Below are 25600 nucleotides of genomic sequence, written 5' to 3'. Positions count from 1 at the left end.
TGAAAAACAAATTGGTGCATTACCACCCTTGTTATTCCATATTTACCATATTACCAGTTTTAAACTCGTATATGTCTAGTTTTGCTTAGCTATGCATAGAACGATGAAAGTCGGGCGATTACCTATCACCTGCAAGTTTTAAATGGAACATTGGTTAATTATGTTAGCATATGATATGGGAATGTGGAGTAATAAATCTAGACCGGGCGGACTCGGTGTGTGTGAGCCACAAGACATGGAGGTCTTGTGAGCGGGTTCTTTCCGCCCGTGTCGATTAAGGCACGTCCGTTGTTGAATTGCATGAGGTGAGAATTTGTAGTACTAACCACATACTTCGGTAAGCCTGAACTTGGTGATTCTATTACGAGAATGGCTACTCGCGCACTGGGAGTGGAGAGATGGCGAGAATAGCGTGTACCCACGTGGCCATGGGCTGGAATGGTGGAGTACTGTATTCTCGGGTGGCGCGAACCCGTTCTTGTTTCAGAGGATCCGAGGGTAGGTTGGTATATGTAGGTCAGGGACCTGCATATGTCGTGTGGTCTGGAAGTCCCAGCTGGGTTTATAATCGGTTTGAATCGTCGTTGCTCCTCGGTTATGGAGACTCAACTCACTGTTCATCATCGTAGAATTAATAACTGGAACTTGAGAATGGTCGATGAAGGTGTTTGATATGAAGTTTCATGATCTCATTACGGATCGTGTCATCTTTGTATATGAATTTATGAAGTTTAAATTGTTGAAATAAAAGAATTTTGTTAAAGAGCTTTTATGCAAAATAATTTTTGATTATTGCTAAAACCATACCTTGAATCCCTGAGCCTGCATTCCTGAGTTATCAGTTCTTATTTCGGTTAAGTCTTGTTGAGTACTTTTGTACTCAGGGTTCGTTGACCCCTTGTTGCAGGTGAGCCTCATGAGCAGATCTGTTTTGGATCGTGCTGCATGACAGTTGTACCTTGTGATGACGATGAGAAGTAAATGTGTGGCCCTTGGGCAGGGCAATCTCCTTGTGTGTTTTGTATTATATTATAATGCCACTCCACTATTTCATTTTGTAACAAACATCGAACCTAGTTGCGAGGTTTGAAACTGTTGTTTTGTAAATTATGTTATTGTAAGACTTCCGCTGTTTTTACTCTGGTGCTGATATTTGAATAAATGTTGTAATACTACAATGACTCTGTAACGTGATCCTGCTCGGAAATTGTGGATGATTCGGGGTTCCCCGAGGACACCCGACAGTCTTTTTAAGTTATTGGAAACGTATGCATAAATGTCAAAGGTTATCGGACAGTGACAGGTGCATGTGGGCCCTATAACTTAGGAGGTTCTGCCACACAAAGGCCATGTTTAGTTATCCCAAATTTCAGAATTTGGCACTATGCAAAAAGAAGATTCCCTGTCACATCAAACTTGCGGTATATGCATGGAGTACTAAATGTTAACGAAATCAAAAACTAATTGCACAGTTTGGTTGTATTTTACGAGACGAACGTTTTGAGCCTAATTAGTCAACGATTGGACAATTATTACCAAATAAAAATAAAACGCTATGGACGCTTGCGCAAATTCAACCGGCGCCGAATCCGGTGGTCAACTAAACGCGGCCAAAAACAAAAGGTGAAAAGCGGGTGAGTTTGACCGGCCGGGCCCGCAAGAGCCGGTGGCAAAACGGTAAAGACAGAGGAGCCCATCGCCATGGGCAGCGAGAAGAGCGTGGCGCACCCAACAGTCGCGGCGCCGGTTGCCCGGCTCCGGCTCCACCTCTACTCCTCGTTTTAAACGCTCCCCTCCTCTCCCTGGCCCCTACTCCCTACTGATCACAGCGCATCGCATCTACTGCGAGTCTCTCCACACACAGAGTCCGCCTCCGCCGCGGCTCCGGCGCCGCATCGTTCAGGAGTCCCTTCTCCGCGCGGTAGAGGTACTGCGCCGCTCTTCCTCCCCCTTGCCATTCAAGCCTTCTTTTCGTCTCTCTTTTTTTGCCTGTGCTCATTTGATCATTTCTATGCCTGGTCGACGTTCTTGATGAACGCCCCTTGCGTGTTGAGAGACAGAGAGAGAGGGTTCTCGAATTGTGATATTTTGCTTATTTGATTCTTCGTCATATCTGTGTTTCCCCTCTTCTCTGCATTTTGGTTGGATGCGGCATTTATGATTTATTATCGCTGGGTCTGAACTGCAATCAGAACGGGCGTTCCTCCACTACCTGAAGAGCTTCAGTTACTGAACTCGGCCCTGAGCGCATTTATGCCTGATTAGGTGCGGTCCCTGTACCCGTCTGACTATTAGTGAGCTCTCAGTTTTGGTAGGTTTTGTTTGTGTACTGCGTCAAGAAGTTATGGTTACCCGACTGACTTGTTTGGAAGCCAACATTTTTTTTTCTTGCTAGTTGCTAGGTTCAGAGAGAAGTTTTCCATGGTGCATTTTTTTCCCATATTTTTTGGGGTGCATGTGCATATGAGTTGCCAATAATCAGTGCCAGGCACACAAGTGTTAGTACCGTTTCAGTTTACCTGTCACCAGCAAAATATTGTACTCTCTCTAGCAGCGACAAGAAAATTGAAACCGAGGCCGCGTTTAGTTGCGGATGGATTCGGCGCCGCCTGAATCTTGAAACACTGTAGCGTACTGTAGCGTTTTGTTTTTATTTGGTAATAATTGTCCCATCGTTGATTAATTAGGCTCAAAACGTTCATCTCGCACAGTACAACCAAACTGTGCAATTAGTTTTTGATTTCGTCAACATTTAGTACTCCATGCATATACCATAAGTTTGATGTGATGGGGAATCTTCTTTTTGCATAGTACCAAATTCAGGAATTCAGGGGAACTAAACATGGCCCGAGGTTAGTAATTTGCATGATTGATAACTGTTTTGATCAGTAATAATCATTTGTCGGGGAGTGGAAAGCTGCGAGGTCGTGAACCATGAGCCTCTCCAAATCATGTCTTTAGCATTGGGTTCTGGAGGACTGACTGCCCAGTACTTGATTGTTCTCTGGAATTAAAAAAATGTGATCCTTTTAGGTTGAGATTAAACAAGTGGACACTAACCAAGATCTTGTAGTCAGTAAACAATCCTGCAAAGTTGAAAACCAGTACGTCCAGTAGTTGCATGTCCAGTTTCACCCCGGCTAATCTCCTGCAAAAATTTACCTTTGTCACTGCCCTACCATCCCTAGTGGCTGGAGGTTCCGGCTCCTTTTGTCCAAAAGAGCAATTCAGAATCGCCTTTGTTTGCCCCACTTTTGTTCCACCTTTTTTAGTGGGATTCTCTTAACAAGTAGCTTTTCTACAGTGGCCACTACCTTACTCGTGCTGCACTAGTGTATGGGAGGCTCTATGCCTCTATGGGTATGGGCTTACGCTGCCAGTTTTTTTTCTTTATCCAACACGCTAATGGAGTTGATTATTACTTGGCGGTAATGATTGGTCCAAAACTGCAATCATTTGATCCTTGTCCTGCGAGCTTAGGCTTGTTGTTTTCTGCGGCTAACTTAGCAGCATGCTCTGGTCTAGAGTTTAGACTATGTTGTCGCAGGGCTTACTTTATTGTTTCATTCAAGAAATTCTTGAACCATGTGATGTGATTTACTCGTTTTTAGGGGATCACTTTTTTTTTTGTTTAAACATGTTTGTATTAATCATAATTTGGTGTTTCATTCAAGAAAGCTATTCATGATGTCATATGCTCTCTTTGAGGCAAGACGGGTTGTGCTTTAGCCCCTGTCTCGCATTGTCTCCTCTTTTTATGCTTTCATGGATGCCTTTCGGCTTTAGATGCTGGCCCTACCATTTCAACTATTTTGGGCCTTCAAATTTCATTGCTTTCTTACCGCAACTTCTAGCCATTCTTTGGAAGTTGAATCCTTGTCCCTTGTGTTGACTAGCTATGTTTTTTTTATTCCCATGATTTAACATTGCTTCGAGGTAAGAGAGAAGAATCTCTTTAGAAGTTTAGTGAATGGGAAGTGTCGGTAAAGTGATTCTCTCCTAGACTGTCAGGGCCCTCTAAAAGGGCGATCGAGCAGGCTTCACAGTTTATAGTTCACACTGAGTAATTTCGTGGTATCACCACTTTCCCAACATTATTTTATTTCTTTATTGAAAAGCATTTTGAACTAGTTTGGAACAGATAGCTTCTTATAATTCTTAGATGACATCGTCCCTTAGAAAGCACCTTGGTATTTTGATGGCCTGAGCCTCTTGTGGGGTAAGTGCTTCCTCACTGTGGCTTCCATAGCTCAGTCACAGGCACACATGCTTCGTCGCTTGTGCATAAGCAAATCACACTGTGCTTTCTGCTGGGTTCATCACACACATATTTTCTTCAGAATCATGATGAGTTAAATACTGAGTTACTAAGTTGTACTTTCAGTTTCAAAATCTAGCACTAACCTTTTCGATTTCATTGCAGACAGCTTGATTATTTCTCAGTCTTAAACTGATGATGCTGGTGCTCGTTTAATCAATTTGATTCAGAGATATATCAGCTATGGGTGATCTGAATCATGGAAGCTCTCTCCCTCTACTTCTCTGTTTACATCTGTTGTTGCCACTACTTCCATTTGCTATGGCAGATATAGCCTCCGAGAAGCAAGCACTCCTTGCTTTTGCCTCTGCAGTCTACCGTGGCAACAAGCTGAATTGGAGTCAAAATATCCCACTGTGCTCGTGGCATGGTGTGATATGCTCACCGGATCGATCGCGTATATTGGCCCTTAGGGTGCCAGGTGCTGGTTTGATTGGTACCATTCCTGCTAATACTCTTGGCAGGCTTGTGTTCCTCCAAGTTTTAAGCCTGAGGTCTAACCGTTTGAGTGGAAGCCTTCCACACGATGTTGCCTCACTTCCTTCTTTACAAGCCATATTTCTTCAGCACAACGAACTGTCAGGAGACTTGCCTCCATTTCTCTCCCCAAACCTTAATACCCTTGATCTCTCTTACAACTCCTTTACAGGACAAATCCCATCAGGTTTGCAGAATCTTACCAAATTATCTGTCCTGAATTTAGCAGGAAATTCCCTGTCCGGGCCAATTCCTGATCTCAAACTTCCTAGCCTAAGACGGCTAAATCTGAGCAACAACGAACTGAATGGTGCAATTCCTCCCTTTCTCCAAATCTTCTCAAATAGCTCGTTCTTAGGGAACTCTGGATTGTGTGGGCCGCCTCTAACTGAATGTTCCATTCTATCTTCACCTACACCGTCGCAAGCGCCTTCACCACCAAAATTGCCACATCATGAGAAGAAGGCTGGCAATGGCTTGGTAATTGCGGCTGTCGCTGGGAGCTTTGTCATATTTCTGCTAGCTGCTGTGATGTTCACTATGTGCATTTCAAAGAGGAAGGAGAAGAAAGATGAAGTGGGTTACAACGGTAAGGTTACTGATGGTTTAAGGATTGAGAAGCGCAAAGAGGATGTCAGTAGTGGTGTCCAAATGGCGCATAAGAACAAGTTAGTTTTCTTGGAGGGATGTAGTTACAACTTCGACTTGGAGGATTTATTGAGAGCATCTGCTGAAGTTCTTGGAAAAGGGAGCTATGGAACTGCCTACAAGGCTATACTTGAGGATGGCACTAGTGTGGTAGTCAAGAGGCTAAAGGATGTTGTGGCAGGGAAGAAAGAATTTGAGCAGCAGATGGAGCTCATAGGGAGGGTAGGTAAACATGCAAACATCGCACCTATTCGTGCATACTACTACTCGAAGGATGAGAAGCTTGTTGTTTATGAGTATATTGCTACTGGCAGCTTCTCAGCTCTGTTGCATGGTATGCTACTGACCTTCACTGTTGCATGTTCATTACTTATTTACAAGTCTATTTTACTGTGCAAAATGTACCTGGTGACTATTTTGCTTATTAACATTGTGTCTAGATATATAGTTTGGATATATGGTAATGATACAAGTAATTTTTTCATAAAAGTATGCTTTGATAATGTTACACAGTAGTGGTAAATTTGGCTTGTCAATAATTCATCCCTCAAGGGAGTGTGAGCCCAGCAATTTATTTTGAGTAAATATCACCAAACAAGTCCACGATTGCAAGCAAGGCCAAAGTTACATGTCAAAAGAATGGCATCCTTGTCAAGTAGCAAGTGTATAAACACGATTTGGGTGACTGTTAATTTACCTGCATAGTTACACAATTGCCTTTTGCCTATGTATACTTGTTTTTCTTTTCTGTTGGATTTATTCTCAGAGGTTTCATCTATTGAGTAATAGGACTCCTTGTATTGTTGCATCATCCACTTCTGCTTCACCAATATATCGCACAGCAATATTTATGTAGTCCATTATTAATAGTATTTCTCACCAAGTAATCACAAACAGGTATTAAGGGCGTGTGTGAGAAGACCCCATTAGATTGGAACACCAAGATGAAGATTATACTTGGAACAGCACGCAGTATAGAACACATTCATTCAGAAGGTGGCTCCAAGCTCGCACATGGCAATATCAAGTCAACCAATGTCCTGCTCGATCAAGACCACAACCCTTATGTCTCAGACTATGGGCTGAGCTCTTTGATGAGCCTTCCAATCAACACTTCCCGAGTTGGCACTGGTTACCGGGCTCAAGAGACCTTTGAATCAAGGAAGTTCACTCACAAGTCTGACGTGTACAGCTTTGGTGTTCTCCTCATGGAGATGCTGACAGGCAAAGCCCCCCTTCAGTCACAGGGTCAGGATGATGTCGCCATTGATCTACCAAGATGGGTGCATTCAGTGGTCCGCGAGGAGTGGACCGCTGAAGTGTTTGATGTCCAGCTGATGAAGCATCCTAACATAGAAGATGAGCTGGTCCAGATGCTCCATATCGCCATGGCATGCACGTCGTGGTCTCCAGACCGACGTCCGACAATGGCAGAGGTGATCAGGATGATGGAGGAGCTCCGGCAGCCTGCTTCCGAGAGCCGCACTACCTCCATTGGCAATCCCACGGAATCCAGTCCTCGGTCAGCCTGACTTGTTAGATTTTTCAATCTAATCTGTGATTCTGATTCGGAATTCGTGTATCCATGACATTGATGATGTCCTGTATGTGGTGCCGAGGCTTTTGCACTGGGACCATACAGCGTGTATTGTTATATACAGCTGTAGCGTTATTCCGGGTGCACACATTGTCTGCCTACTCATCCTACCATGCTACCGTAACTTTGGTTCAATGGAATGTTTCAAGAAACAACGGTGGAATAGCTATTTGTCTTATGCTGATTTGTTTCGCTATTTGGCTTATGCTGATTTGTTTCAAGAAACATTGTCTGCCCTGTTCGTTTCGCTGAAATTTGGCTTATGCTGATTTGTTGTGAGAGGAAAATACTGTTCGTTCGCTGAAAAGTACCGCTGAAGGAGTGCTGCAGAATAGGGCCGCGTCTCTCAACTATTGATTTTGCCCTTAATTACAAAAATGGATGCTTCAGTTCTTACAGTTTACTTTTGGGTTCAATTTCAACTCTTAACTATCAAAATGATCATTTCAATCCTCAATTTTTTCTTGTGGGCTTAATTTCCACACCTGAACTACCGAAGTGTCTGTTTCAGTCCTTTTTTTTAGTTCATTCTTGCTCCTCATCCTATATGGCACTTGGCACATCACTTTGTTATGCCTTGTCAGCTCCAGCACTACCATGAGTAGAGGTGACCGGTCGCCGTTGAGAGGACGGGCCGTGTCGAACTGTCGAACTGGGAGGCGAGGATATGCGCAGGTGAATAAGCTTGGTCCAGTGACCGTATGTGGTAAACGATTGATGTCCACCCACAGATGTCAACTACACTAAAAGCAGCAGTGACCTACGGTTGCACACGATGGGACAGATGTATGACGACGATGGGTGGCGAACGAATGCAGTCAATGGAGTGTTGTGGTTGAAGAGGCCTTTGAGGTGCCGCACCTCCAAGATTTGCTTTAGCGTTCAGATCCCACGCTGGTTCCGCTCGATCTCACTATAGAGCGTTGATCACTACGGTGGCTGCAACAATGTCTGGGATGAGATAGACTTTGCCTAGACTCTCCCCCCATTGCCTAGACGTGCAGCAGCGCATCGAAGCCCATGAGCCAACTTTGGGGGATTACAACAACAGTAGTGACGGCCATCATAGCCATTGGTGTTATATCCTCCTGACTACAAAACCTAACGATGACTATCTCCAGTTGGGAGTGGTACTAGAGCTGACGAAACACGATTCTGTAGCGCCACGTAGGGCCAGGGATAAGGTTGAGACCGAAAGAAAACCGTTTATCTCCAGTCGCAAGTGGTACTAGAGCTGATGAAACACAATATATTGTGGCAAGCCATGTAGGACGAAGGATAAGGTTGAGCCCAAAAGAAAATTCTAAGGTCTGAATCGACCACTTTCATAGTTTATGTGTGAAAAATTGAGCCCACAGAGAAAGTTTTGCCATGAAAACCGCTTCGATAGTCCAGAGATAAAATTTTGTTTAAAAGACCACTTTGTTTTATGTCGCCAAAAATAAAGAAGCAACCTAAAAAGGAGTATCATTGCGCCACACAGAAAATAAGATTAAGATTAACAAGAAGATGCAATAAATCAAGCAAGTAGCTATCTGTCACAGGTTTATATTGCCAATGCATTTACCAACTCCTGTCACACACCAAAATTCAGTCGTTAATGGAATTTCTGACCAGAACAACTTTCGCATGGTTAGACCCGTATAAGAGGCACATGGTACATAGCCTCTTGTATAAGCCAAGGAACAAGAATTTCTCCTGCGCCTGAAAAGTACAGGGGAAGGAGAAGAATTGGCAGTGACGTGAGCACTACCACGAACGAATAGAGCCTCCACATCTATGCTGAATCCAATCCACCCATCTTATCTTAATATACTGACGGAATTATCAGCAGAATCAAAAAGAAACTCCTGACATACAGATCCTGAATTCTTGATATGCAGACAGTTATTTTTGGTTAACCAAATCAGCACCACTGACATACCTAGCAACAAATGAGATCAATCTGAATGGAGCACCAATGATTGGGGCGTCGGAAAATGGAACCTCATCTGTCTCATCGGCTGCTCCCGGTTGCTGTGGGTAATCCTCATGAATCTGTATATCATCCAATGGAAGTGGAACGATTTCTTCACTTGTTCTTGGTCCATCAAATCGATGCTCATTGACATCAACATGACCTTGAACAATGCTATTGCTGGTGCCTATTTCTGGAAGCTGTATTGACGTTTCCTCTGGATAATTACTAGCATAGGCATTGCTAGGAATATCGTAGATTTGACCATAGCTGTTATCAGGATTAATTTTCACTGAACTGCTCAAACCTCTCTCAGCAATCAGTTTGTTACCCTGTAGGAAGAAACAATTGTTTTGTGCAAACAGTTATTACTTGCATAATATACGAGTAAATAAGTTCTGAACAGAGATGCGAATGATTAGATCCTAATCCATCGTAAAGAAAACATATGCTTAAGAACTAACTACAATATACATGCTTGATATTATGTCAAGTTGGCATACAAACATGAGATGAACATTTTACTTCTGATCGAACAAGAGTAAATATAATCTATTATAAATAAATCATACTCCCTTAATTCATGCTATCATAAGATTACTTCCTCTGTGCCTAACCCTTGTGTTTCTTCTTTATATATGTCAACCCACATTTTGCTAGGAATGACTCTCCTCCCATGCCCATGGGAGTAAGAAGTAATTTGGTACAATAAACACTTGATGACAGGGCGATATATGTATAGTAAAACTGTGAAAGGAAAGAAACACTAAAATAATTTAACCTAAAAAATCATTTACTTTGCTTATCACCTCGGAAAAACCAATTGTCTGTTCCTGAAGTGGTGAATTGGCAAAATCCACCTGATCCATCACCTTATCATCAGGGAACTGCATTACAATTTTTGTTACATTCTAGAATATAAACACTAAGATCACTTGTGTACGAATAGATATATTAGGTAGCAGATAGCAAGAATCAAAAAGTCAAACATGCAGCCATAATGGAACAATTCAGAATTGCCACTAAAATACAGTGCATAACCTTTTACCTTTTCAACCATTGAGGCTTCACTAGGAGCACACTTTGCTTCAAGTGCTTGTAGTCTTGAATCAAGTTCATCTATTTTTTTTACCAACATCTGATTTTCCTCAAAAGTATTGTTTGAAGCTTCCTCCAACACCTTCACCTGCCAGGCTTTGTTATTAAATGGTAATATCAGAGGACAGAACTAACATTATGTCTACTACAAATGACATTCAAATGGTCAAAGTGCCAAATTTGACATGTTCACATTCTGGCAAATAAACCATGAGAACAAGAGAACTTTAAGTGTACATGACGCAGCATGTTGAAATATTTAAATTTAAACAGAAATTCAGATTACTTGATACACCAAAGCAAATGGTACCCATATTCAGTAGTTCACTGGTTTTTTTTTCCTCAACTAGGTAGCCACTGGCCAGAAGTGCACAACCAACTCTATACAAATACAAAATGAAACAGTTTTAAAGAAAACTTGTACCTGTACCAGCAGGGCTTTATTTGTTTCCTCCAGCCCACTTAATCTTTCTTTAAGCAAAGCCTAAAAAAGATCAGTTATACATCAGCCAAAGAAAGAAAGAAAAAAACATTAGCCTTCAAACAAGTGCAGAATCTCAAGCAAAAAACTAGTAATCCATATGTTACCTCTTGATGAGTTAAGGTGTCATTGATGTTGTCTATGTGCCTGACTTTGTTATCCAAAACTTCCTACATGGAATCAGGGAATACAGACATATAACAAGAGCATGTAACTCCCTACAAGAGCTGTGTTTGTGTTTGAGAAAAAAAAAACTCCCAACAAGAGCTAATACACTAGCCTTTAATATGGTATCTGAGTTGAATAGTTGATGGCGCCAGCTTAAAAAATTATCTCGTCAATTTGGGGTTCCAATATCATCAGGAGAATAGCCTACCCCAACTGGCTTGGGGTTAAAAGGCTTTGTTGTTGTTGTTGTTGTTGTTGTTGTTGTAATATCATCAGGAGAACAGAAGGTTCTACATTGTCTTTAACTCCTTTTCAGTGCATAATATGTAGTGAGTACAATTATCGATCTACCTATAACTGAGGTCTTTGTAGGAATTTTATACTTGCACCAAGGGCCATGGCCCTAGATGCCCTATGTACAACTATACCCCAGAATCCCAGTCACTGGAATCAGGCAAGATTGACACACTGACAAATATGTCCACTCAAGTATTGAAATCAGCTGAAGAAACATTAAATACCTCCTTCTTAATCAGTACATCATAACCACTCTGTAGACTATTCACTTTTCCCTCCAAAAGGACCTGCAGATAAGAATGACGAAAATTTTAGACGGACAAATTTCGAGTCATTCATCTTGCCAGCAACCTTGTCAAAAGGAAGAAAATGCAATTGATAAAATCACAGGATAGTTCGCGTCCAGCACACAAAGTATACCTCATTTTGAGCATGACAACCCACTTTGCTATGCAACTTTTCAAGTTCACCCTCCATGGTGCTCTGCAGGAGAAGGATAATGAGGGAATGAAACAATATTTCTTATGTGATGGTTCTAGCACACGAATGTGCATGGGCTCGGAACTCATCAAACCAAAGTAGTAAGCACATAGACATATGGCATAAAAACATAAATAAAATATGGTAAAGGCATGTTAGAAACTACTTTGATATGCATGCGTGATGTGTCATATCCTGTATACAAAACACGGTGCATGACTGAGAGGGGGGGGGGGAGGGGGGGAGGGGGGGAGGGTAGTTGAATACATTCCATAGTTTTATTGACATAGCACCTCCCTTCAATACTAGATATAAGTTACTCGAGCAATGGAAACACAAATTAAGAGCCAGTTCAATTTTACAGCAAACAGGGAGGAATAGGAAATTTTTCCCCACGTTCCAAACAGGGCCTAAAGAGCAAGAGAAAATCACATTGGTGCCCTCCCCTTTTTTTTTTGCTACATGGTCCTCCCTAAAATTGAAGAAACTAGACCCATATACCTCAAAGTTGTAGAATGATTTATACTTAGGGAAAAGTTCATGAGTAAGTCTAAAAATGTTTTATATATCTGGATTTATAGGGCCTACATCACAGTAGAATTTTGTAAATTGGAAAATGGTAGATTCAAATATGCTTAAGATAGATCTTTTCCATTGCTGCTATGAGAGCAGGTAGACTGATTATTGGCAGTTGTAATTGAGAAAGTTGATGCAAACGTAGAATGGTGAATACATTTGTAATAACAAATAAAAGCTTCAGAAAAAGAAAAGATAAGCAAAAACAGTTTTTTAATCATGCCCATATATGCATACCACTTTTTGAAGCCATAAACTCTTTTCATTCTCCAACTGCTTTATTGTCTCATGTAATTTATCCTGCATTGCAATACTTTATTGTCTGATTGACTCATTTAGAGAAGTGTGGAACAAAAATAAAGTCACATGATCAACATAAATATACAACTATTGAACTAATAATACTGTGAAGGTACTATATATTATCAATTCAAGTGCTGATAAAATTCACAAGCATTCTAAGAAAATGAAAAGAGATGGCGCATTTGCAATTTCACAAACCAACAAACCACTCACGAGTTTTGCTTCAAAAAGTCTGTGCATGTCAAGCTCCACACTAGACTCTGACAGTCCAACACTCCTCTGATCTGCAGGGACTGCATTGCTGGCCTTGTGATTCTCCTGTGTCATCATAGGTTCATTGTTCTGATAGCAAGCAATACCCTCTCCAATGGAGGATGTAGTCTCATAAGCATTTGTGCCATTATGATCTGCCTGTAGATTTGGCTGGTGATTCTTGTACTGAGGAACTCCCTCTCCAACACTGGACATGGCATCATCTGCATCATAACCTTTATGATGATCTGTTGGGGCTGACTCGTGATTGTGGTGCTGGGGAGCAGCTTCCCCAGCATTGGATGTGACATCAGCGGCATTCTTCCCTTGGTTTCCCTTCTTCTTCTTGTTCCTCTTCTTTTTGGAATCCATCTCTCTTTGCACAGCTCAGCCCTTCAACAAATCCATGTATTGATGAATACAGATAAAAGAATATATTTCCAGCTACATTTTGATTAACGGAGTGTTTGATCAGCAAAATTAAATATGTTAAATGCAGGTCCAATGTTTCGAGTGCACGTGGTGATTGAAAAAAAAACACAGCTAGCTTATTCACACGACTTCAAACTTCATGAGATCATAAATCATACAAATCTCCCACTTGCAGTAAACTACAACACCTCTCTATAATGAATGCCGGAAGGGTAAATAAAAGCAACAGCAAACTCTCTTATTCAGCTATCCCAGAAAAACCCTGCAAACGAAACCAAGAATCCTAACACACCACGAAACACCTTTAAATTATAAGTAATTTCAACGAAGATTCTCCTTTCCCCATCACCCGTGCTCGTGAACATGCGTAAACAACGCGACTTCGTAGTCACAACCAGATGACACACAGCGGCGTTCCACGTTTAAGGATCTAACTCGACGAATTTCCACACACAGAAAAAACTATAATTTTGCAGACAACACAGTTAACAAGTAATCGAAGTCAGAATCGCTATGAGAGTTGAATTGCTATACAAGATTCGCTGCCAAGTATTGGAAAATGCCTGTGGAGCAAGAGAACTAACCCTAGAAATGGCCGCCGCAGTCGCCGCCGCTTCTGCCTGGCTCCAATCGGCGGAGGGTGGGGATCTGGGGCTGGCGAGTGGAGTACCAGGGGGATTAAAATTAGCTGGGAGGGTTGATTTTCAGGGGGGGAAGCGTGCGCCTGTTTGATTGATTAATTGGTGGGGATCTGCGTCGGTGTGAGGAGTGTGCAGGACGAGGACGGGTTGGCGGAAGCGCAACGCCCGGTGGCGTGTCGCTGCGCCTGCGCTCGTGATTCTTGTAATGGGCCTCGCTCTGTTCTTTCACAGGCCAAACTGGGCTGCTAGGCTCTGCAGCTCCTCCTTTAGCCTTAGGCCCATTATGGTTATTTTTACATGAAAAAAAAGTCCGCATTACCTCCTCAACTTTCACGAAAATCCGTTTTTTCTCCCATAACTCCAAAACCGGGCAAAACACCTCCTCAACTTTTAAAACCGTTCATACTAACTCCCTAGCCCGGTTATAACGGTTTTGAAGGCAGTTTTGTCTTTTTCTTTTTTATTTATTTCGGCTGAATCTTTAAAAATCATAGTAAATCACAGAAAAATCATAAAATGAAAAATCCAAATTTGTTGGACTCCACATGAGTAGATCTACAAAATGAATATATAATATGGTATGCTTTAGTATAAAGTTTTTGCTGTAGCTTTAGATCTATGTTTTTCTATAATTAAATGGAATAATTCATAGTTGCAGTTTCTATGGTCCAATTATGGTGAAATTTTTATGGTGGTCTAATTATTATATGTTTAAACTGTAGTAAAAATTTCATACTCATTGGATCATGTATAATTTAGTTATATATTTTATTTAAGTTTATGCTTGTTAAATATAAATAAATCTATAACTAAGCTATACATGATCCAATGAGTATGAATTTTTTACTATAGTTCAATCATACAATAATTATCTCACCATAAAAAATATCATAATTGGACCATAGAAACTGCAGCTATGAATTATTCCAATTAATTACATAAAAGCATAGATCTGAAGCCACAACGAAAACTTTGTACTAAAGCATACCATATTATATATTCACTGTATAGATCTACTCATATGGAGTCCAACAAAATTGGATTTTCCATTTTATGATTTTTCTGTGATTTACTATAATTTTTCAAAGATTCAGCCGAAATAAATAAAAAAGAAAAAGACAAAACCGCCTTCAAAATTACTTATAACAGGGTCAGGGAGGTAATATGAACGGTTTTAAAAGTTGAGAAAAGTGTTTTATCTGGTTTTATAATTCAGGGAGGAAAAACGGACTTTCTCGAAAGTTGAGAGAGGTAACGTGGATTTTTTTATTTTATTTACATTTATGTTTTGTGTTGGGCCGGTGGGGAATCTGAGCCGTGGGCCGCGCGCGGGAGCGCTCTCGGCACTGATTTCTTTCCGCTCAGGCAGCCGCGACACGACCCAAGAAACCACCCACACAAGCGCCGCCGCCTCCCTAAACCCTTGCTAGTCTCGTCTGTTGTCCTCCCTCCCGGCAGCGGCGGCAAGGCCTACCGCCGCAAACCCTCTTCCCCAGCCTCAGCGAACAAAAGAAGAGGTAAGTAGGAGGCAGGAGCCCTAGGTAGCCCCATGGCTCCGGCGGACGGCGGCGGCGAGCAGCCGCACAAGGCGCACCGCCAACACAAGTCCGGCGCCAAGGCGCGGAAGAAGAAGGGCAAGGGCAAGGGCGACGGCGGCGATGACGCAGGGGGCCAGCAGAAGAACCCCAAGGTACGAAGCAGATTCGAGCAAGCTCGTGATTGGTGTCCGTGGAGTGACCTGCTCGGGGCGACATGGGTCCGGAAGGCTTGTTGTTCTAATCAGACTACCTTTCCATTCTTTCAGGCTTTTGCATTTCAGTCAGCAGCGAAGGCGAAGCGTCTACAAGCTCGGTCAGCTGAAATTGAACAACGGCGTCTCCATGTCCCAATTATGGACCGTTCCATCGGCGAACCTCCTCCTTTTGTTGTTGTAGTTCAAGGACCTCCACAGGTATGCTCTGCAATTTGCACAGATGATTATTAATGTTCTGTCTCTTATCATCGCTTCACCTCAAATTCATTAGGTTGGGAAGTCACTATTGATAAAATGTCTGGTAAAGCACTACACCAAACAAAACTTGCCAGAAGTTCGTGGTCCCATCACTGTTGTATCAGGTTAAGGAACTCTTTGCATATTGTACATTGGAAATCAAAATTTAATGGAATAATGCTAGATTTTTGTGAAGATGGTAAGCTTATCGTTTGTTTGTTGGATGCAGGTAAAAACAGGAGGGTACAGTTCGTGGAGTGTCCAAATGATATCAATGGAATGATTGATGCTGCTAAAATAGCTGATCTCGCTTTATTGCTCATTGATGGAAGCTATGGATTTGAAATGGTGTGTTGTCATATTTCTATTTTCAAAATTGTTACCAGTTTACTATGTAGCTCTGTTAAGTTTTCTAGCAAACATGTGTAGAAGAGTTCAAATAACCTCCCTTTCTCTCTAAACGTACCTTAGAAGATCTTTTGATGTGACTTCCTTCCCCTGCTATATGTTTGGCTGATATTCTACTATGATGATATATTTGGTTCTTTTCTCATGATCTAGTATTCAACAGTGTTAACCCACATGGTGTGATGGTGTTGACTTTAAATTATACTGATGAGTCCAACTGACATTGCTGTATTGGACTATAAATTGCCATACAATTGATTTTTTATTAATATGTTTTCTTGGACTAGTATGTAAATGAATCCTTGTTCCCAGGATACATTTGAGTTTCTTAATATCATGCAAGTCCATGGATTCCCCAAGGTGATGGGAGTGCTCACACATCTTGATAAATTTAAAGATGTGAAGAAACTCAGGAAAACTAAGCAGCGCCTTAAACATCGATTCTGGGCCGAGATAAAGGAGGGAGCAAAATTATTCTACTTGTCTGGTCTGATTCATGGAAAGTAAGTTGCCATCTTCTTTCATATTATTAACTTTCTATTTAATTAACTGGAACATCAATCTGCATGCTTGTGTCAGTTTGCACCAGTTTTAGCTCACAACTTAGCATATTATATGTTATAAATAGTTTTTATGGCTTTTTCTCATGGTGCAGCTTCACGATGCAATTTTGTATTTACCTGCTGAGTGTGATGAACCTTTTTGCTTAGACCTATGACCATTTGGCATATAAATTTCATGCAGATACACCAAAAGAGAAGTCCATAATCTTGCAAGATTCATCTCTGTAATCAAACCTATCCCATTGAGTTGGCGTATGGCTCATCCTTATTTGTTAGTTGATAGATTTGAGGATGTCACCCCTACAGAAAGTGTGCGCTTGAACAGAAAGTGTGACAGAACAATAACATTGTACGGTTACCTCCGTGGCTGTAATATGAAAAGAGGGACCAAGGTACAACATTTGTTCCTTTCATGATCAGTGTAACTTGATGTTGAGTTAGCGTGTTACTTTGTGCTTTGAAGTTCCAACAAACAGCTTTATAGTGTTACATTTTCCAGATGATTGCACTTGTATTATATTAAGAAGCACAATAATTTGTGCAGGTGCATATCACAGGGGCAGGTGATTTCAGCTTGTCTGGGGTGACGGGTTTGGCTGATCCTTGCCCTTTGCCATCATCTGCAAAGAAGAGAGGATTGCGTGACAAGGAAAAACTGTTCTATGCGCCAATGTCTGGTCTTGGGGATTTACTTTATGACAAGGATGCGGTTTATATTAATATCAATGATCATCTTGTTCAGTTTTCAAAGAGTGATGAAAATGATGCACCCAAAAAGCAAGGTAACTAGGGTATAGGTTATCCATACCTAATGCCGAGTCCCTTGTTCATTCATTGCATTATCGCTTTTGGAGTTTCTTGTAGTATGCTTATTCATCCTAATTAATGCTGTCCCGATGAGCGTGCCATTCATAAAACATGCTTTCATTAACAAGAATATGAGGCCATCAAGCTGAAAATGTCGTTTTTTTCCTGTGTTCATTACCTTAGCTAGTGTGCTATTCAGATGAATGTCTTGGCTTTGAATTATTTATGATGCTGGATAACAAAATGCTGGTTGTTGTGTTCATGATTTTTGGTGCTTGATCCTCCCTATCGTATATTTGTGGTTTGTCAATCATTCCATTTGTTCCACCTATATCGATACATTTAGAATGTGAACTGTTATAACGGGAGCCTTTTTTTGGCAGATCTATGGTACAATATGAACCTTTTAAAGCATAACTGTTTGTGCACTTATTCTGGAATTGGATTGACTTAAGCTTTGCATCTGGATTCCTGCCCTTAATCGTTACTTCAGTCTGCGCTTAGCCGCTTATGCCTTTCTTAATTTTATTTATGTTGGACTGCTGGTCTTTCACTTTACAGGGAAAGGTAAAGATGTCGGCGTGGCCCTGGTAAAAACACTTCAAAACACGAGATACTCCCTTGATGAAAAGTTGGAACAAAGCTTTATAAATTTCTTTGGTGGACGTCCTGCTGCTCAATCCAAAGACAGTGATGCTGAAGGCAATGTCATCTCTGCGAGCCAGGATGATCAGGGTAACACAAACTTGCAGCAAGTAGATGACGGTAACAATAGCAATGCAGTCACCATGGAGAGCAACGAACATTCTGAAGGCTCTAGTGATAGCGAAGAGGATAATGGTGATATTCAGCTGAGGGATCGTGATGTTGACTTGAGGGAAGAAGTAGAGATTTGCAATGGAAGATTGAGGCGAAAAGCTGTATCTGCTAATTTTCTAGATGACGTTGATGATGAGGTCTATTGTTTTCCCTTATTTCCTTGTCATGGATATTTTTTCTTGTCTCAGACTCTATTGCATGTCAGTTTATGATCCTTGTCCTTTAGAGCATGGTTTTCACTATATTATATGCATATGTTTGTAACCCAAGCCAGGAAATGTACATAGTCCAGGTTGGGAAGTCTATTAGTTCATGCAAAACTGATTCTTTTAGTGCTTGCATATTATTTCATGAATCCTTTGTTTATTTTACAGGGTACTGATGAAGATGGCGGTGATGATGAGGATTCTGGTGATGACCAGTTGTCTGGGGATTCTGCATCAGCAGATGATAGTGGAGAAGCTAGTGATTCAGGTACTATATTCACAGATTCACATGAATATCGTGGTTGCTGCACCGATCTATGATACAGATTGTTGTTAATTTCTTTGCTCAAACAACTATCTTTGCATATTAAAGTGATATCATTTTTTTTGTTTTTGCATCTATTTTTTTCTGTTTTAGAGGATGAAATTGAGAGCACTTCAAAATGGAAAGAATCCCTACTTGCAAGAACACTGTCCCGACGGAGTGCTAATTTGATGCAACTTGTCTATGGACTACCTTCAACAAAGCTAGGCGGTGTTGCGCTAGAAGAAAATGATGAAATTGAAGCCAATAGCTCAGATGACGAATTTTTCATACCAAAAGGACAAAAGGTGCATATTTGTTGCATGCATGGCTTATGTGTCCAATACAAGCTATACTTTTTTGTATGATAACCTATCATATAAGTTAACCTGTGCCACTTTCAGGCCATGTTCGTTTCTACACCAAACCAAGGGGGTTGGAGGGGATTAAGGGGTAATCCCCTCCAACCCCCTTGGTTTGGGTAGAAACGAACAAGGCCTCAATGAGTTGATTGGTTTGTAGAGTTTGCTAGAGTAGGGACATTTATAAACCACCTTTATACCCTATCGTTGTACTGTTCTTCTTATATGTTGTTGGGTAATGAAAGTGTTTTTTATGCTTCTTTCTTTAAATGTTCCTCATTTTTTGGGGGGTTGTGAGGGGTGAAGGATCAACCATTTCCCCTTTTTCTATATGTGAATCTGTGATGCAGTACCTGATGTAATGCATATTGCAGACAGTTGCAACAATTGACCCTTGTTTGTTATAGGTTTATAGAACATAAATGTGTGGTTTTTATGGTTTGCAGCAAGCAAAGAATGAATCACCAAGCTTTGACGATATTGATGCTGAGGATTGCTCCAAGTTTTTCAAAGCAGAGCTAAGAGATTGGTCTAATGAAGATCTCATCAAAAGCATCCGTGATCGTTTTGTGACTGGAAATTGGTCAAAAGCTGCTTTAAGAGGACAGGATACAGATGAAAATGGAGAGGATGGTGAGGAAATATATGGTGATTTTGAAGATCTTGAAACTGGTGAGGTACATATGAGCCAGGCAGTTGAAAATGCAGAAGGGAAAGATGGTCCAGAAGTTGAAGAAAGAAGACTTAAGAAGCTTGCACTAAGAGCAAAATTTGATGCACAATATCCTTAATATATGGTCCATGTTTATTACCTTTTCATTTCATTCTCCACTTACAATCATATTGAGGAGAAAAGTCACTGTTACTGTATTTTTTTTTCATTTTCAGTTTTCTTGGTGTTCTTTTGTTTCGCTTATGCGGAAAAAAAATCTCTACCTGGTCTATTTACTTTGACTGGATACTTTTATTCCTTTATCTCTCTTAAGTACCTTTTCTATCTTCTCCTTTGATTCTTTGACTGAGACTTACATATGATGGTTCTGAGCTATCCGATGACGAAGTTGATGATGTTAAGAAGAAATCCAGACAAGAACAGTCTAACGGAGGGGGCTATTTTGACAAAGTATTATCATAATGCCCTTTGCCTAGTTGCTTCTTTTGAGGTTCTTCACTTCATATCTTGATACTAATTAGCTTTTGAACATTCAGCTAAAGGAGGAAATGGAACTTCGCAAGCAAATGAATATGTCCGAGCTCAATGACCTTGATGAAGAGACTCGAGTAGACATTGAAGGATTCAGGACTGGTACTTATGTCAGGTTAGAAGTACATGGTGTGCCATTTGAGCTTGTTGAGCATTTTAATCCTTGCCACCCCATTCTTGTTGGGGGTATTGGCCTTGGTGAGGAGAACACGGGATTCATGCAGGTCTGTTTCTTTGGTCCTATTTGCTGTGTTCTGTAATTCATTTAAATAATTGACATACTAGAATTAAATAATTGACATACTAGAATTGCGATTGTGTTTCCATATCAAATTCTCTGTCGATCCATGAAAAAGAAGGTGGCATGCATCTCTCTGCATTCACCTATCTGGGCTAGATCTTTTTCCTTCTGATGCTGTGGGCTGGGATAGTTGCTAGTGATCATTAGTTTTTTTTTTTAATTTGTCAATCAATCTATGGTGTACCTTCGTAATAATATTATTTGTATCCTCCATGTTTGGTGGGTATTGCATTCGAATCAGAACAAGGAAAAGGAGATCTAGGATTTACGGATAAAGGTATAAGAGCTGTTGCAATTGCATAACAAGTACAGCTGTATGTTCAGTTATAAGTGCCCCACTTATATAACAAATAGAATTCACTTCTCAAATATAAAAAGTTCATCCCCTAAGGGAAAGCCTCCCCTGAGGCATTGCATTAAGAAGAAGATTGTCTTCCACGGTTGAGAAAAGACCACGACAGCGAGGACGCGCTTGTGGCCATGTATAACGCTACAACCATAACTCCATAAGTGGACCATGCATTTCACTGAAATCATGCTACAACCTTTAGGTTGCACATCTTCTTCCCTACTGTGCTACACACACATTCCTCACTTCTCAAAAATATGTGTATTGTACATCCTTCGTAATGCAAAATGTTTATTGTTGTTACAGCATTGTATTCTCTTAGTACGACTGTTCAAATGTATGTTTCTGAATTTCTGTTCATGATTCACATGTACCTTATTCATTCATCATGTAGGCTAGTTTGAAGCGCCATAGGTGGCACAGGAAAGTTCTGAAGACAAAGGATCCAATCATAGTTTCAATTGGATGGAGGCGATTCCAAACAACCCCTGTGTATGCAATAGAGGATCGGAATGGTCGACACCGCATGCTGAAGTATACGCCTGAGCATATGCATTGCTTTGCTATGTTTTGGGGACCACTTGCTCCACCGAAGAGTGGTGTATTAGCAGTCCAGAATCTTTCTAACAATCAGGTAGATTTAGTGATCTGTACATTAGTCCATACATGATTTAGTGATCTTAAATTTTAGAACTTCCTCACACGAATGCCATTTATAATCTTTTCTGCCTTGTTTTGGGGCACTTCTCTCTTTTGTTACTTTGACATGAATCACTATGATTCTAGTTGACTGAACTACTGTGAAGTATATGATCGATAACAGTCTGTTGTAACAACTGTTCATAGCTCAACAAAACAAAATGTCCACAGTTGTGCTGACGTTAAATGTCGACTCTGCCCCGGATGCCATTTTTATGTTTCACAACTCCTTTATCTGAAAAAAGGTTAATGACTATAGAGAGATACTGAAGCTTGTAAAGAGAGCTGAGTTTTAGTGGGTGGATGTGTTTATTAGTGTTTGGTTTAACGAGAACTAGGATTGAGTAAGCCACATCAATGTTGTCCTTTCAACGTGTAACTCAGGACCCCATTTCAAATTACTTTTGATTAATTTGCTTTCTATCTCTCTTTTGGTTATAATCATTTTATGTCCTTAGACTGATATACTTTGCAAAAATGCTTACACATCTTCGCAGGTGCCGTTTAGGATAACTGCAACAGGATGGGTTCAAGAATTCAACAATACTGCCAGAATTGTGAAGAAGATCAAGCTCACAGGCACACCATGCAAGATATTTAAGAAGACTGCACTAATCAAAGGAATGTTCACATCTGATTTAGAGGTTGCTAGGTTTGAAGGTGCCGCCATTCGGACTGTAAGTGGAATCCGAGGACAGGTTAAAAAGGTAATGAGTAAAATACTATGCTTTCATAGTTTGTCACGGTTATAAATGTTAACTGTTTAACTGTAAGCATGCAAATAATTTCTTGTTCATTACAGGCAGCAAAGATTGAGCCAGGAGATATGTTGAAGAGAAAAGGGGAAAATACAGAAGGAATCGCAAGATGCACATTTGAGGACAGAATTCTTATGAGTGACATTGTTTTCCTGCGTGCCTGGGTTAATGTTGAAGTTCCCACGTACTGTAACCCTGTGACCACTGCTCTGCAACCTAGAGAGCAGACCTGGCAAGGCATGAGAACAACTGCTGAGTTGCGGAGGGAAAAAAATATCCCTACCCCACACAACAAGGACTCAGTTTTCAAGGTTCTGAGCCTTTACTAGTTTTCTGATAACATTATTGCATGATTGTTGTCTCTCATATGGTATTATCTCCACTTCACAGCCTATTGAGCGGAAACCACGGAAGTTCAATCCTGTTGAGATCCCTGCAAAGCTGCAACAGTTACTTCCTTTTAAATCTAAGCCTAAGGATACACCTAAGCAGAAGAAAGTACCAGTTGAAAACAGGGTGCCAGTAATCATGCAACCCAGTGAGAAGAAGACACATGCAGCTATACAACAGCTAAGGCTGATAAAACAAGAGAAGGTAATGCCTCAAGCACACAGCAGCCAGTTCGATTGTCAGCCGTTATTCTGCTTCTTGCTCATGATTCTCTTGTATCCGTGCAGGCCAAGAAGAAGAAAATTAAAGAACAACAGAAGAAAAAGGCATATGAGGCAGAGAAAGCCAAGACGGAGCTACTGACGAAGAAACGACAGAGGGAAGAGAGGCGTGAAAGATATCGGGAAGAAGATAAGCAAAAGAAGCGTGCACGCAGATGAGTCCAGTGAGGCGAAGAAGTGATATATGCACCACGAACCCAGCAGCAACCAGGGCATGTTCTCTTCTGCAGAACATGTGCCACAATCTTTCTTAGTTGATAGCTGGTGAGTTCTGAAAGGTGCAATACCCATCTGGGCGGAGACGCATGACAATGTCATAATCAGGGCCTGGATTCAGCTTACCTGCACTACTCTAGGCGGAGAAGGGCAAGTTAGGTTGCTCGTGAAGTTATGTATCGTTCACCCTAACATGGAATATTGTCTTAATGTTAGGCAAACACATTTGGTCTTTAGCTCCCAAATAAATTGTGTGTCAGAATTTGGAGTGTATACTACCTCAGGTACCGAATGTTCTTGTGGAGCTGTGATACTCTGATGTCGTCGACGTTTCGTTACTGGTTCCGACTGACAAGGACATGTCGTCGACGTTTAGGCAATTAGTATGTAGCATGTGCTTTTAGCTCTGTTGTCTGCGTCCTAAACGATGGTGCAAGTTTGCAGCAAACGAGTACATGCATAAGAAAATGAACTATATCGGTGTGAAGGAGGGCGTGTTTGGTTGGTTCTATCTCCTTCATTCTGACTAGGTGAAAATCTGTATAATCTGATAAATAAGTTTGTTTGGTTGTCTGCTGAGTGGATTTAACGGTTTGCATGAGTGGTTATAAAAATACGTCGTCATATTGTCCTGATGAATATGCTAAAAATTAGTTTCACTAGTCATTTTGGCTAGTAGATGCAATATCATGTGCTGGCCCATAGGTCATTCTCTAGCAAAGAGCTCCACATTTGCCCACACAGGCAATCAAATGTCTAACTTACCATTATTCTTTTTAGATCAATGTATTCACTCAACCTGTTTCTATTCATGTAGGATGTATGGAGTGTTATGAAAGTATCAAAACACACTTGTTTCCCTTCTCCCAATTGAGTACCTGTTTGAAACGCACGCAGGAATCGTGCAGAAAATTCACAGGAAAAACACAGGAACAGGAAAAATTTCCCGTATTCTAAACAGGCCCCGAATGGATTGAATCCATACATCCAACCAACTATTTTCTCGGTTGAATGGGTTGAATCCATACATACAACCAACTATTTTCTCAGTTGAATGGGTTGAATCCATACAACCAACTAAACAATATTCTTTTCAGGATAATGCATCCATTCAAGTTCACTCAGGTCGGATATACATTACAATGCTGTCAAAGCTTCACCCATGCTAGATATATACATTACAACGTGGTGAAAGCAACAAGACGTACACTTATTTACCTTCTCCCAGTAAAATGGGTAACGTGCAGACATGGGTGGTCCTATTTGATAGAGCACACCTCGATGGTTCTACTGAATTTTTGTACTCTGTATAAATGAAAAGATTAAAGAAACTCCGGACAACCAAAGCACTAAACCAAAACAATGGGATGGCTCAAAGAGTGACAACCCTGAGTCCTGAAACCAATACCTGGCGATTTTGCTGATAAGATAATACGCTTAGCTGAATGATGATTAGTAGGGCCAGCGTAATGCCGGCAAACAGCTTGGCAAGACATGGCAGGTCAAAGCGACCCCCCGCTCAAGCTGTAGACCGAGACGATCACGCGACACGAGAGGGACGGTGGGCGTCACGACGCCACGAACACCCCCGCATGTTAGTAGGGCCCAAGTGCGGAGCCCACATTCCGTGTGGCCCCCCATTCGACGGCCCTGATTGCGCCAGCGCACACGACCGGAGAATGGCCGTCAACAGATTAAGCCCCTGTTTAGTTCAAAAAAAAAAATTCAAAAAATGCTACAGTACCTATCACATCGAATCTTGTCGTACGTGCATGGAGTATTAAATGTAGACAAAAAAAAACATAATTGCACAGTTTGGTTGAAAATTACGAGATAAACGTTTTGAGCCTAATTAGTCCATGATTGAAAACTAATTGACAAATAAAAACGAAAGTGCTATAATAACCCAAATTTCAAAATTCAACCAACTAAACAAGCAATAACCGGAGGGCAACCAGCCGTGCCGGGCTGGCTCATAGCTTGCATTTGGCAGCTGCAGGCCGTGCCGCTGCAGCCTGGCCACTCAAGCTGGCTCCACCGCCCGCGGCGCGCAGCCCCCGCTCGGCCCCGGATACCGGGCCCACGAGTCAATGGCCGCAGTCGATAAATCTGGCTGTGTTGCGGCACTAGCAAACCGTCCAGCGTTTAGTACGACCTCATTAAAATCTCAACGGCACTGACATGCGGGACCCGCCCAATAACCCCGCCCCCGCACACA

General features: G+C 41.3%; 3 protein-coding genes across 15 annotated transcripts; 2 read left to right on the top strand and 1 right to left on the bottom strand.

Moving 5' to 3' along the window:
- The first annotated feature begins 1735 nt into the window (after window positions 1–1735).
- LOC136499607 (probable inactive receptor kinase At5g58300) lies at window positions 1736–7222 on the top strand. 2 transcript variants are annotated; one of them, XM_066495207.1, is made up of 3 exons: window positions 1736–1927; window positions 4424–5777; window positions 6341–7222. In XM_066495207.1, exons 2-3 carry the CDS (start codon window positions 4502–4504, stop codon window positions 6973–6975), a joined length of 1911 nt encoding a protein of 636 aa, XP_066351304.1. In that variant the 5' UTR covers window positions 1736–1927; window positions 4424–4501; the 3' UTR covers window positions 6976–7222. The 2 variants fall into 2 exon arrangements, with proteins under 2 accessions (XP_066351304.1, XP_066351307.1); XM_066495210.1 differs by lacking the exon at window positions 1736–1927 and adding an exon at window positions 3669–4219.
- Window positions 7223–8555: 1333 nt separating this feature from the next.
- On the bottom strand, window positions 8556–13894 carry LOC136545167 (uncharacterized). 11 transcript variants are annotated; one of them, XM_066537212.1, is made up of 10 exons: window positions 13669–13894; window positions 12614–13096; window positions 12335–12397; window positions 11462–11524; window positions 11266–11328; window positions 10684–10746; window positions 10520–10579; window positions 10046–10183; window positions 9795–9908; window positions 8556–9329 (listed from the first exon to the last, which is right to left on the bottom strand). In XM_066537212.1, the coding sequence occupies exons 2-10, from the start codon at window positions 13022–13024 to the stop codon at window positions 8928–8930; spliced, it is 1377 nt and encodes a 458-aa protein (XP_066393309.1). In that variant the 5' UTR covers window positions 13025–13096; window positions 13669–13894; the 3' UTR covers window positions 8556–8927. The 11 variants fall into 11 exon arrangements, with proteins under 11 accessions (XP_066393309.1, XP_066393298.1, XP_066393335.1 ...); XM_066537201.1 differs by having other exon boundaries at window positions 12614–13045; window positions 13669–13893; XM_066537238.1 differs by having other exon boundaries at window positions 9795–9869; window positions 12614–13045; window positions 13669–13893.
- A 1212-nt stretch (window positions 13895–15106) lies between these two features.
- On the top strand, window positions 15107–23693 carry LOC136545154 (uncharacterized). Of its 2 annotated transcripts, XM_066537191.1 has the most exons (18): window positions 15109–15415; window positions 15530–15676; window positions 15750–15840; window positions 15945–16063; window positions 16436–16626; window positions 16868–17078; window positions 17231–17468; window positions 18055–18449; window positions 18687–18786; window positions 18937–19130; window positions 19631–19969; window positions 20218–20307; window positions 20394–20612; window positions 21433–21672; window positions 22235–22444; window positions 22540–22806; window positions 22886–23089; window positions 23173–23693. In XM_066537191.1, the coding sequence occupies exons 1-18, from the start codon at window positions 15275–15277 to the stop codon at window positions 23323–23325; spliced, it is 3549 nt and encodes a 1182-aa protein (XP_066393288.1). In that variant the 5' UTR covers window positions 15109–15274; the 3' UTR covers window positions 23326–23693. The 2 variants fall into 2 exon arrangements, with proteins under 2 accessions (XP_066393282.1, XP_066393288.1); XM_066537185.1 differs by having other exon boundaries at window positions 15107–15676.
- The last annotated feature ends 1907 nt before the right edge of the window (window positions 23694–25600 follow it).

The sequence above is a fragment of the Miscanthus floridulus genome, chromosome 1 (assembly GCF_019320115.1).
Source record: "Miscanthus floridulus cultivar M001 chromosome 1, ASM1932011v1, whole genome shotgun sequence".
NCBI classification, from domain to species: Eukaryota; Viridiplantae; Streptophyta; class Magnoliopsida; order Poales; family Poaceae; genus Miscanthus; species Miscanthus floridulus.
The sequence above is the reverse complement of the archived record's forward strand: the minus strand, read 5'-3'. Positions and strand labels throughout refer to the sequence as shown.